General features: G+C 44.4%; 1 protein-coding gene across 4 annotated transcripts in view; it reads left to right on the top strand.

Annotated features, from left to right (window-relative positions):
- The first annotated feature begins 2,796 nt into the window (after nucleotides 1-2,796).
- Ccdc66 (coiled-coil domain containing 66) overlaps nucleotides 2,797-12,986 on the top strand; it is a 28,763-nt gene continuing 18,573 nt past the window's right edge. For 2 of the 4 annotated variants that reach the window (XM_052189962.1, XM_052189961.1), the window contains exons 1-4: nucleotides 2,797-2,862; nucleotides 4,524-4,588; nucleotides 5,235-5,260; nucleotides 11,889-12,336. In XM_052189962.1, the coding sequence (XP_052045922.1) occupies nucleotides 2,852-2,862; nucleotides 4,524-4,588; nucleotides 5,235-5,260; nucleotides 11,889-12,336 (550 nt within the window). In that variant the 5' untranslated portion in view covers nucleotides 2,797-2,851. Of the gene's footprint in view, nucleotides 2,863-4,523; nucleotides 4,589-5,234; nucleotides 5,261-5,877; nucleotides 6,096-11,888; nucleotides 12,337-12,986 lie in introns of those variants that run through there. The other 2 variants (XM_052189964.1, XM_052189963.1) reach the window with 2 other exon arrangements.

Here is a 12,986-nt window from a genome sequence, read left to right as displayed (position 1 = left end):
AGATGGAATCTTTCCTTAAGTTTTCTTGTACACACTGGATTGAGTTATCACCAGGAAACCTTTCCCCAAATCGTGCTGTGCTTAAATATGTCTGAAATAAGCCACCCAGAGCCAGACTCTCAAAATTGGAACCAACACTGGCTACTGAGTTGTGTTGAACGGAGCTTCCTCCTTGCCTCATGCAGCGGGACACTCTGCTGGCCTTGGTGCTTGTGGAGAACCCCCTGCCCCCACAGAGATGGAGTAGGGGGAGCTGGCTAGACTAGCTAAGTTAACAAACTCTGGGCTCCATGTGCATGTGCACCCACTCAAGCACACATGGGAACTCACACCTTGCATACATACCACACACCACACAAACTCAAAGAAAAAGTAATACTTTCAAAATTCATACCACTCCACCTCCCAGAAAATAACTATTAACCTTCTTATTTTAGCCCTTTTATGCATAAGTAAAAAACTATCCCTTTAAGTAATTTTTTTTTTTTTAGACATAGACTTTTTATGTAGCTCTTGCTGACCTGGAATTCACTATTTAGACCATGGCAGCCTTGAACTCACAGAATCCACCCCTGTCTTAGCCTCCTGAGTGCTGGGATTAAAGACATGCACCACCACAGAGAGCTAAAACATAAACAGCATGGTCAAATGTATACGTGTATTCTTCCTCCTTTGTTGTCTGTTTGTTTCTTTTTCTCTAGATCCTTGTTGAAGTAGGGTGTTATGTAAGAGAAGCTGGCCTTGAACTCTTTGGTCTTCTGTCTTAGACTCCTAAGTGCTGGGATTTCAGGTATGTGTTTTCAAGCCTGTCTGTTGTTTGGTTTTTCTAAAGAAATAGTGCCCTGTTGTATTAGTCAGGGTTCTCTGGAGTCTGCAGAAGTTTTGGAATGCCTCTCTATATTAAGGGAATTTATTGTAATGGCCTACAGTCTGCAGTCCAACTAACCCAGCAATGGGCAGCTGTGGATGGGAAGTCCAAGAATCTAGTAGTTGCTGGGTCGGTCCCACGAAGTTAGTTATCCTGAAAAGTCGGTTCCAACAGATGTGCTGGCAAAGAAGCAGCAAGCCTTCCTTCTTCCAATGTCCTTACGCAGGCCTCCAGCAGGTGTGGCCCAGATTAAAGGTGTGTACCACCACCCCTGGATCTGGAACTTGCTCTATCCCAGGCTGACCTTGAACTCAAGATCTGCTTGCCTCTGTCTCCTGGGATCAAAGACATATACTACCTTGACTGAACCTAAACTTTTCATGGCCACTGTGCCTCAAGATCTGGATCAAAAGTGTGTGTCATCCCAAGTCAAGGTCTGGGTTAGAAGCCTGTGTCTTTCAGCCTCAAGATCTGGATCACAGGTGTGCCCTCCATTTCTGAACTGCAGTTCATTCCAGAAGTTGACAAGCTGGAATAGCCACCACGCCTGTGCAACCTAGACTGGCTATGGCAGACCTCCTGCCGCTGTCTCCTAAGTGGCAACAGCTGTGGCTACAGAAGTGTAGAAGACATCAACTGTTTCTCTGAAGCTCGCTTTGGTACAGGATTCCAAATGGGTGTGTGACATGATAGGGAATTACATGATAGGGAATTCCCCAATCTTTCAGAAGGACTTCTGTTGCATAGGGCTAGACTATCCTCCAAGCCCAACTACCTGCTATCTTCTGGATGCTTAGATGGGCCTGTTTGCATAAAATAACACTCCCTCATAGAAGGGCTGGATAGGGAGGCTCGTGGGACTCCCTCCTGAGTATCCCTCTCAGCCAACCAAATGTAATACCGCTGTAATTATACATGGGCTCTGGGAAATTATGGGGAGCAGGTGCCCAAGTATGAACAGTTATGCGATGTCATCATCCTTGCTGGGTGCAGACCTTCCAATGTATCTACTTGGGGATTACCCGAGCTCCACCCTGAAAACCCCCATGCATGCTCTGGAAGTGACCCGAATAATGTTTTTTTATTATCGGGATCCTAGGAGGAGGGAGGTAGACATTACCTACTTACTCTTTACCCTCAGTGGCGTCTTTGCGGAAGTGACATTTGTTTATTTTTATCTGGGGGTGGTGGGGGTTAGGGAGGATGGGGATAGGAATGGTGGTGGTGATTTTGAGACAGGGTTTCTCTGCAGTCCTGAGACTCACTCTGTAAAACAAGCTGGCCTCAAACTTAGTCCCCCCACTCCAGTCTGACACCTGGAATTGATATTTAGCTACAGGTGGTGATATAGAGCCACCGACAGACATGGGTTCTGGGACCCTCTGCAAGAGCAACAGGTGACAATTTAGACTGAGTCTAAAAGCGACAACTGCCGTTATTCACACATTTACATTAGACATAGGCTCTGTAGTTTAATCGTTCATTGGTCAGTGACCCAGGCAAGTCCTTTTTCCTCTTCGTGCCTCAGAGATAGCACTGCTAACAATGGATGTTTGAGTTTGGTCCACACTGTGATTGTTGTTGTAGTAGTAAAGAACTTCAGTCTGTAAGGTGTGGGTCGCGCGAAGAGACAGAGACGCAAATACTATGTGTCCTAGGCGGCACGAGTCCTTCAACGAAATAAATCTCTCCTCCAAATAAAAAATAGGATGGTTACATCTGTTGCTTCTGCCTATTTGGAAACCTCCCTCAGAGCCAAGGCGGCTCCCCGAGGCTGGCGGAGATCAAGAAGAAACCGCAGACGCGCCCCCTCTAGGAGAGGCACCTAGGGGAGGCCGGCTTCGTCCGACGCACCCGCCAGCATGTGCCACTCTGATTGGCTCGGCTGGCCCCCGGCAACCAATCAGCGTAGCGTTTGTTGAGCAGCGGCGGCAAGCTGGGTACACAAGTGGCCTGAGCGAGCTGCGGGTGGGCGGCGGGGCCATGAACCTGGGGTAAGCCGGCGGGGGCTCGCTGGGCTGCGGGGCTGGCCTTCAGTCGGCGCGTGGCGGCGGGCGGGGTTCTGGGTCCAGCGCGGATCGTGGTGTTGGAGCGCCCCGGAGGGGAGACGGTGCCCCAGAGGGCGAGATGCTCGGGGAGCTACGGCTACCCGGCACCGAGCTGGAGCATCCCGAGCTGGGGCTGGACCGAGTCTGGGGTGCGGTCTTTATTTTCCGAAGTTCATCGTTTTAGGAAGACCAGCCAACCAGACCTAAACGTAACCGCGCATGTATAGTAGCTGAATGTGAGGTTCTCTTCTGGGAGTTTAGAAATCAATGGGGCAGCCTGCCCCGTGAATTTGCAGGGCGGTAGAATAGAGACTTAGCAACTTTAGATGCATTCAAGAGGTTGCCTTCTAACGTAACCGTGAGCTGTTTGTAGTCCTGCAACTGTGTCTCTCAGATTGTTTCCTTTAGCAAACGCAGGCACTTTGATTCCCTCTACCAAAGCAACTCCGTGAGTTTAACGTTGCTAGTCAACCTGCTCGCCCTTAATTTCTTGGTTTGGTATTTTCTCTGTAATGTTGTCGTCATTACTGTTCATTAACACATTACGCCCACCCCACCCCACCCCCACCCCACCCCCGTAAAACAGTGAAATATTGTGTGTGGAATCCCATCAGAGTTTTGATGACCGTAACAGACAACACAAGTTTTGCTAGTAGTGTTTACCGTTTCTTTATGCTGGCGCTTTTGACATGTAAAGTGTCATATTAGCCTAAGTTTATTATGCATTTATTATGCTAGTAATAGAATCACTAAAGCAACCATGTAGTATGTGAAATAGTCCAAGTTGTGTGGAATTCAGTATTTAAGCAGCCATCACATTGGTGACCATTTTAACCATCTTTCAGTCACTTCCATTCCTCCTTGGAATGTGTCAGTCATGAAACTGTTACAAAACTAATAAATGGCATATATATGTCTTGTACTGTGCTAAGGAGTTCTGGTAGCAGCATGGTATTTTTGGTATAGAGCTGCAAATTAAAGGATACTGTAATAACTGGGTTGCTTTATTTCTTACCAGTAACAAAAAAAAAACAGGTTTCAGGCTAATCATTACACATGCTGGCCTCACAGAAAAGTTGTAAGAAAGTCTTTTGTATTTTTTTTCTTCTCGGGCTAAAAAAAAAAAAGTATATGTATGTATGTATACATATATACACATACTTCATAAATACTTATTTGAACTTTATGAGTGTCACACCAGCATCTAAGTTTGTGGGCCACTTGTGTGCCTGGTGCCCTTGGAGACCTGATGGGGGCTTTGCAGACACTTGTTAACTACAGTGTTGGTTCTGCTCTCCAAGAGCAGACAGTGCTCTTCACTCCTGAGCTCTATCTCCAGCCTTGAAAAAAAAATATTAAAATTTAAAGACTACTTGGAGGGAGGTTCAGGCAGATGAATCACCCTGGTCTACATAAGAAGTTTGAGGGCATCTTGGGCGATGTGAATGAAAAGAAACAACCAAAACCCCTGCTTGGATGGTCATGTGATTCCTGTGTACATTCAAAGGTATAGGTTTGCTTTCAAGGTTCATATAAACATTCCTGGTTGCTATTTAGTGAAAGTTGTTTCGTTAAACTTGTCAAAACAATTTTCTTTTATATTGCAGAGATGGTTTGAAGCTTGAAACTGAATTATTGGATGGAAAAACGAAGCTAATACTGTCTCCATATGGTATGCTGTTTTTTTTGGAAGTCTGAAATGTTTAAGTTTGTATGCAGAATATGTGGTAGTTTAACAGATGTTTGTTGTAATATAGTTAAATGATACTTGGATAAAGCCTTTTAATGTCTACAAATTGATATTTATCCAAGTAAAGTCAGATTGTGACAGTGATCATCACTACTGTCTATGTTGGTTCATAAAATATATTTCATTTGTAATATGTTTGTGGTGTTACTATACCTTGTTGCCTAGTAAGTAATGCAGGGTAAGTTCAGATAATTATTTTGTATGTAAGCAAACTATTTTGTGAGAAATTTATACAGTACAACCACAGTGGCTAAAGTCTTTAAAAATTATTTATTAGTTTTTAAACTCAATATAGTTTTTTTTAGTCTTCTCTGTCAGTTACTTGCCTGACCCCCCCCCATCTGTTTTTTGTCTTTCCTTGGAAAGAATATTGAAATAAAAATGAAAAGGGAGTGAATACTTGAACCGCCACATTATAAAAGTGAGAATACTCAGGTGGGATTTGCGGTTAATGCTTTTGGGATAGTATTTTTATCCTAACATCTTAATCCGTACTTAACATTTTCTTTTGTCACTGCTTTAATGTGTGTTGGGTTTTATAGTTTAGTAATTTTATTTTCTTTTGTAGAGCATAAATCAAAAGTTTCTGTGAAGGTAAGCCAAGTGATTTTGACCCTCCCTGTTTCTATTGGTTTTCTTTATTGAGTCACAGCCGGACCCGACACAGAGAGTCAAGCTGGGCAGCTTTCTCTGGAGGATTCCTCTGTCTGCTTTTTACTTGCTAGAACTGCAGACGGGCCTTTATGTGGTTGTGTGTGCTCTGCGCATCCTTAAACTGGTCCTCACAGGTTCACGGCAAGCACTTTAACCACGGAGCTGGCTCCGTAACACGGACTTTGTCTTTATAGGGTAAAAAGTATTGATGAGCTTGGTTAAAAAAAAAAAAAAAAAAAAAAAAAAAACAGCATAGTATTTAAAAAGGTGTTTATGACATAATCTCGTCCAGTAAGCTCTCGGGAGCTTTGGACTCGGTCGCTTTTCTTACTCAGTAACCTGAACATAACTGAATCTTTATAGGAAAGTCTGACATGCACTCTCTGTCTCTGTCTCTGTCTCTGTCTCTGTCTCTCTCTCTCTCTCTCTCTCTCTCTCTCTGCCTCTCTCTCTCTTTCTCTCTCTCTGCCTGCTTTCATTATTCCTCTTTGGCAGTGTGTAGAATTGGACTAATTGTACCTTAACATGACGTGCTGACTGAATTTTTGGTTTTTTAGAAGCCTTTTCTGCATATTACTTCTGGCACGACTGGAATGTGGCAAGCTAATCCACATTAGTTATCTGAGTCCAGCTGGTAGGTGCGTGTCCAGCAGCCGCAGAGATCTCCAGCAGCCGTGAAGGCTCCGGCATGGCCTAGAGCCCCGTTGGCTTTATTTGTCTTCTTCAGAAGAGGGGGACAGTGAGAGAGAGCCACCCTTGTTTTCTAGAGGCTCAGGTGTGTCTGTGCTGAAGAGTTAGAGGGGCGTTAGGGATACCTAGAAGAGCGTACACTGGAGAGCAGCTCCTGTCAGTGTTGGAGACCAAGAGACGGCTCGGCTCGTACTCGAGGTGGCTCTATAATTAGAAGCTTCGAGCTGAGAGACGTAGTTACTAGTTAGAGAAGTTGGGAAGTATAGTCCAGGCTTGCAGGAACTATTACAAGATGCCAACTGATGAGAAATAAGTTGACTGTTGAAAATGGTGTAGCTCGGGGACATGTCGGACATAAAGCTTAGGTGGAGAGTCCTAACTGATGCTTGAGGACGTTGAAAATGCTGTCATGTACTATCAGGGAATCCATCAAAGACTTTATAAAAAAAAAAAAAAAAGATTGAATTTCACTGTATAACTTGGGCTAGCACAGGACCCTGCTGTCTTCCCTCCTCGTCCTCCAGGCCTGGGATTACAGGCACACACTACCAAGCCCAGCTCACTGTAGGCTTTGTGATAAGGAAGAAGCTATAATACAATTTTTCTTTGGAAGAAAGCACAACAGGAGGCGTGCTTCAGAAGGTGGCTGGAAAGGAGCCTGAGCAGATGACAGCCGTGCTGACACGACTGTCCTGCCTGCAGCTTATCAAAAGAGAAGGAGAGGCGATGGGAGCACTCAGGACATCTAATCCTCTCTGACAGCAAGGATCTTTTCTTAATCATGTTCTTGTATTCCCGACACTTTTCATAGAGCTAAGCAAGCAGTGCTTGAGGGATTCCAGGAAGGAGAGATGGGATAGATAGAAAGCTGTAATGTGGTAATGAAAACCTGAACTTAGGCTTGCTGTCACGTAAATAGTGATATTTCCAAACAAGCCGTGTTCAATATATGCTAGTTAGCTAAGGAAGACCCTGATGGAAGAGGGTGAGATAGGAGCCCACGGTTACTGGGAGTATTTTTGAGGAGGAAGCTAATTTGGAAGCAAGGATAAAGAATTCAGTGGCATATGAGGTGCAGTTAATGATGTTCAATTTAAATTTAACACCGACCCTGCTGCACTCATGTTGTAGGTCCAGGGGACAGAGAGGCAAAAAACAAAACAAAAATCTGTTCTGGAGTTTACACTGGGATAAGGAATGCACAGAACTAAGGCAATAAATAAATAGAAGACAGAGGAGGAAGGCAGGGTCACAGAGGAGCGTGGCGGCAGGCGGCGGGGGAGGGAGGAGGAGCAGGAGCTCAGGGGAGGAGCCCTGGGCTGGAAGGGTGGGAGGCAGGAGCTTGCGGGGGGGGGGGGGGGGGGGGGGGCCGCCCTGGGCGATGGGGAGGGGGGAAAGCAGTGAGGGAAGGAGCTGTGTGGAATGTCAAGTTACCATGTTCTAGCAAGAGCCACTGACTAGTGCTGCAGCCTTGGCGAGGCCGAGGAGCATCTAAGACGCTCACGTGGTTGGAGACTAAGACAGAAAATGAGGTCAGGGGCTGGCGATATGGTTCAGCTGGTAAAGATGCTTGCCTCCAAGTCTGATCCCCAGAGCCTATACAGTGGAGGGAGAGAAACAACGCTTACAAATTGTCCCCTGGCCCTTCCCAGTAAAGAAATAGTACAAAGAAAATAAGGTTGGGTATAAATAGGCAATGGAGGCAAAAGAGGCCAGAGTAGATTATGTGAGAAATTCAGCTCTGCCTCCAAGCATGAGGCAGCATGGGAGGCTTCTGAGGATAACAACATGATCTGACTTCCAGGTTGTGAGTAGGCTGGGAAGCAAGGGTGGAAATAGGGTAGCAGTTCAAGTAGGAGAAGGAGGCTCAGTCAGATTCAGAAGACAGCAAACAGCATCGACCTGTAGTATCTAAAAGGCTGGAGACATGACTCAGCAGCTCAGAGCACGTGATACCCTTGTAGAGGACCCGGGTTCACTACCCAGTACCTACATGATGACTCACAACTGCTGGGGCCAGATACACATGGTGCATACATAACTCAAACAGAACACCTACACATATAAAATAAAACCTGGAGAGATGGCTCAGCAGTTAAGAGCACTGACTGCTCTTCCGAAGGTCCTGAGTTCAAATCCCAGCAACCACATGGTGGCTCACAACCATCCATAGTGAGATCTGACATCCTCTTCTGGAATCTCTGAAGACAGCTACAGTGTACTTACATATAATAAATAAATACATCTTAAGAAAAAAAGCTAAAACATTTAAAATGTAAATATGAATATACAAGCAGAGTCAAATATTACTGTAAAATTTTTGGCATGGATAACTGAAATGGGTTGTTTTTTTTTCTTTTTTTAAATGTATTCACCATTGCTCTCTTCAGACACACCAGAAGAGGGCATTAGACCCCATTGCAGATGGCTCTGAGCCACCATCTGATTGCTGAGACTTGAACTCGGGACCTCTGGAAGAACAGTCCATGCTCTTAACCACCGAGCCATCTCTCCAGCCTGAAATGGGGGGGGGGGGGGTTATTCTGAGCAAAAGGGAGAAATGCTTACTTTGAAGTGTCTTTTGGAAATCCATTGTGGGGGTGAGGAAGACAGCTGAATATACAGCTTACTGCGTGAACATAGGAACTCTAGTTCTGTCCCCAAAGCCCAAGTGAAAAGCGGGAGCAGCGGTGTGGGAGAGGCAGACGTCAGTAGACGCCTGGCATCTGGTGATCAGCAAACACAACCTACTGGGATGTTCCAGACCAGTGAGGGGTCCTGTGAGAAGTCAGGCGTGCTAGTACACACTTGTAATCCTAGGTCCAGGAGTCAGAGGCAGGCGAATCTCTGAGTTTGAGGCTACAAAATCACTTCTAGGCCAACCAGGGCTATATTCTGAGATCAGATATGATGATGATGATGTTTTGGTGTTGAGGACTGAACTCAAGACCCAGCTCTTGCTAGGCAAGTTATACCCAGAATTCTCTTTTTTAAAAAACTTAGGACAGAATGTCTTGTCCTGGGGGAAAAGGGTGAACAGACAGTTTTCTGCAAAACACTACCTGAATTGTCCTCTGGCCTCCACATGGACACATATGTGCACCCATACACATGAGTTTTGCCTTCAGGCACCTTATCTTCAATAATCAGAAGAATAGTAAGTAAGAATAAGGAATACAATGACACATACTTTGAGAGAGAGAGAGAGAGAGAGAGAGAGAGAGAGCGCACGTCAGAAGAACCAAGATTACAGAGTTGTAGAGGTGAACTAGAGAAGATACAGAGAGTAATCGGCTACTTGAGGTGCAGCTCGGGTGGAGTAGGAAGAGAACTTGGGAACTAGCTACTAGGTCTGGCATATAGACATTGCTAGTGACTGAGCGGTAGAGTAGGAGGGTGAAGTCCTGGGTGGAAAAGGTTTAGAAGAAGACAAAATGAAGTCCCAACGATGGTGTTGTTTTGGTGTTGGGCGCTGAACTCAAGGTCCAGCTCATGGAGGGAAATTCTCTAACACCGAGCTAGACCCAGAACCCTCCTTTTTTATTTTTAGTTTTTATGATGACAGAATGACACTAAGCTGCCCAGAATTTGCAGATGTCCTGCCCCATATTCCAGAACAGGACCACAGGCATACATCATCAGATGTCCTGCCCCATATTCCAGAACAGGACCACAGGCATACACCATCAGATGTCCTGCCCCATATTCCAGAACAGGACCACAGGCATACATCATCAGATGTCCTGCCCCATATTCCAGAACAGGACCACAGGCATACATCATCAGATGTCCTGCCCCATATTCCAGAACAGGACCACAGGCATACATCATCAGATGTCCTGCCCCATATTCCAGAACAGGACCACAGGCATACATCATCAGATGAGCTTGAGGCTAAACGTTTTCTCGATAGTAAAATAATAGCATGCTTGTGTTCAGTTACTTTTGATCCAGATGAAGAGAAAGTTTTTTTAGGAGAGAGAGAAGGTTGCCAGGAAGTAGGAGAGATCAATCAATTTCTCCCCTGACCCCTCAAATGAGATTTATGGCGCTGGAGAGATGGCTTGGGAGTTAGGAGCACTGGCTGCTCTTCCAGAGGACCTGGGTTCGATTCCCAGCACCCACATGGAGGCTCACAGCCATCTGTAACTCCAGTCTCACAGGATCCCGTGCACTCCTCAGGCCTCCTTGAGCACTACATACATGTAGTACAGACATACATGCAAGCACAACACCTATACATGCAAAATAAAATAAAAAACGAGACTTTTGGATTGTATGTAAGTAGAAAGGACAAGAACTTTGAGCACAGAAGTTAGTAGAGATTTGATAATAGACTTCCTTTTAAGATCATTTTTAGTCAGATGTGTACATGTGTTTCTGTGCGGGAGTTGGGTGTATGAACCTTCAGAGGCCAGAGCACAAAGTTGTGAGCTGCCCGACCTGGATGCTGGGAACCTAACTCGGGTCTTCGGTTTTCTCTAAGTGCATGAGATGCCCTTGGTCACCAGGCTATCTCCCCAGCCCCAGTGATAGAATCTTAAGTCAGTGTCTAAATACTTAGGTATAAGATTTTCATTGAAAATGCTAACTCTTCAACTGAGAATAGAATAGGAGAAATATTGTGTCTTTTGAAAATGAGAATAATAAGAGTATATAAATTTGGTAAATGCAGGACTGCCAGGTAGCCTATTTGATATTCTTGGTTATAGGTATAAATGAAACCAGTTACCATAGTTTCTCCATTGGTACTTACATGCTGTCTTAGTTAGGGTTTTACTGCCGTGAACAGATACCATAACCAAGATAATTCTTATAAGGACAGTATTTAAGTGGGACTGGCCTACAGGTTCAGAAGTTCAGTCCATTATCATCAAGGCAGGAATGTGGCAGCATCCAGGCAGATGTGGAGCTGGAGGAGCTGAGAGTTCCACCTCTTGTTCTTGTTCTAAAGGCAACTAGGACTAGGTTCTCAAAAGCCAAGCCCACAGTGACATACTTCCTCCAACTGGGCCATACTAAGTCCAACAAGGCCACACTTCCTAATAGTGCCACTTTATGAGCCAAGCATATTCAAACCACCACACATGCTATAGAGAATTTCTAGAGTTAGGATTTGCTTAGTGTGTATGATGGACTGCAGAATAAAAAGTGGCAATGAAATGATTCTAGTTGGTGGTGACACTGAAGATCGTTACAGAGAGAAAAGAGAGCAGGCGGAGAGGTTTTGGGATGGGCAGGTGGTAGATCCCACTCAGGTAAACAGGACTTAGAGCTGGTTGTCATTATTGACATTGTAGAGAGCTTGGAGTTTTGGTTCCCACGGGGTCAGGAGAGGATCCTGGGGGAATGAGGGAGGCCATGTGGAGAACAGTATAGGAGGAGAGTGGTCATGGAGAGAAGAACACAGCAGCCATTAGCACAAGACTGGGACTGGGGAGGACCAAACAGCTAAGTCATGGAGGGATAAGGACCGGCAACCCACCGGAGGCAGTTTATGTAAGTTACATAATGTAATGATACAAGTGTCAAAGCTGGCACAGACTGCAGACCGCCCATAGTGTGCAGTGTTATTTGTATTCTTTATCATCTGGAGTCAGGTCATTTCTCATTGTTGAATCTTTCAGGGAAAAGTCTGCAAAGCCAAATAGCCTCTTATGGCTGTCGTATCTAACTAAGCAAACTGAAAATTTAGAGGCCTGATTTATCACAGATTTTAAATTGATGATTGTTAGCTGGGTGTAGGGTTCAGGCTTACTCTGAAGAGGTGAGCAGAGAGAGGCCAGCTTAGGCTGCATAGCAATACCGTGTCTCTAGACAAAATGATCATGTCAGTTTTTTATGCACTGTCATAAAGAATAAACTTGTGTTTTAACAGATGGGAAATAAGGTCAAGATTGCAAAATGTCCTTTAAGAACAAAACAGACTGGACATACTTTAAAATCAACACAAAATACTTACGTTGGGAGTGAAAACCTTTCTCAAAAGAAGATCTCTGCTTCAAACACTTCACAAGCAAAACTTGAAAATAGTAGATTGACATTTTCACCCAGTACGGATTTATGTAAGCAGTATTCAGAAAAAGACGGTCTCCGTGTTCAAAAGGAGATTTCACCTACAACCTCTAATATACGGATGATTATAAACACTGCAGATACTTGTCCAGTGGCTAAACAGAAGCCTTGCAAAAAACACACCACAGCGGAGAACATGAACAGCAGTTTGGTGTGTCTCACACAGGACCAGCTTCGCCAGATTCTGATGCTGAGTCTGAGCCGGGGAGACGGGCCTGTGACCCTCCCTGAGAGTGGGGCGGGGGAAGCAAGTAAGACTTCTTTTCTTCAAAGCTTAACTTTTCCCAGTATGCTTTCGAATTTCAGAATCATTGGCTTTTTTTTTTTTGGTAACTGTGTGTCTTAAAATCTGATTTAACATGCAGTAATTTATTATTATTCACATTAGTCTTTTTCTTATGAATAAAATAGATAAAATTGCTTTATGGTTTTGCCTTTTTTTTTTTTTTAGATTTATTTATTATTATGTGTAAGTGCACTGTAGCTGTCTTTAGACATACCATAAGAGGGCGTCAGATCTCATTGTGGATGGTTGTGAGCCACCATGTAGTTGCTGGGATTTGAACTCAAGATCTTCAGGAGAGCAGTCAATGTTCTAAACCAATGGACTATTTCACCAGCCCCAGTTTTAAAATTAGCATTCAAATATATATATAAAATACATTATGTACACATATATATTATATAATGTATAATACATATTTATTTATTTATTTATTTATTTATTTTTGTTTTTTGGATTTGGTTTTTTTGAGACAGGGTTTCTCTGTATAGCCCTGGCTGTCCTGGAACTCACTCTAGACCAGGCTGGCCTCAAACTCAGAAATCCGCCTGTTTCTGCCTCCCAGAGTGCTGGGATTACAGGCGTGCGCCACCACTGCCCGGCTTATCTATCTGTCTG

This window comes from Apodemus sylvaticus, chromosome 8, assembly GCF_947179515.1.
Source record: "Apodemus sylvaticus chromosome 8, mApoSyl1.1, whole genome shotgun sequence".
NCBI classification, from domain to species: domain Eukaryota; kingdom Metazoa; phylum Chordata; class Mammalia; order Rodentia; family Muridae; genus Apodemus; species Apodemus sylvaticus.
Note: the sequence above shows the minus strand (reverse complement) of the source record. Positions and strands in the feature narration are given on the sequence as shown.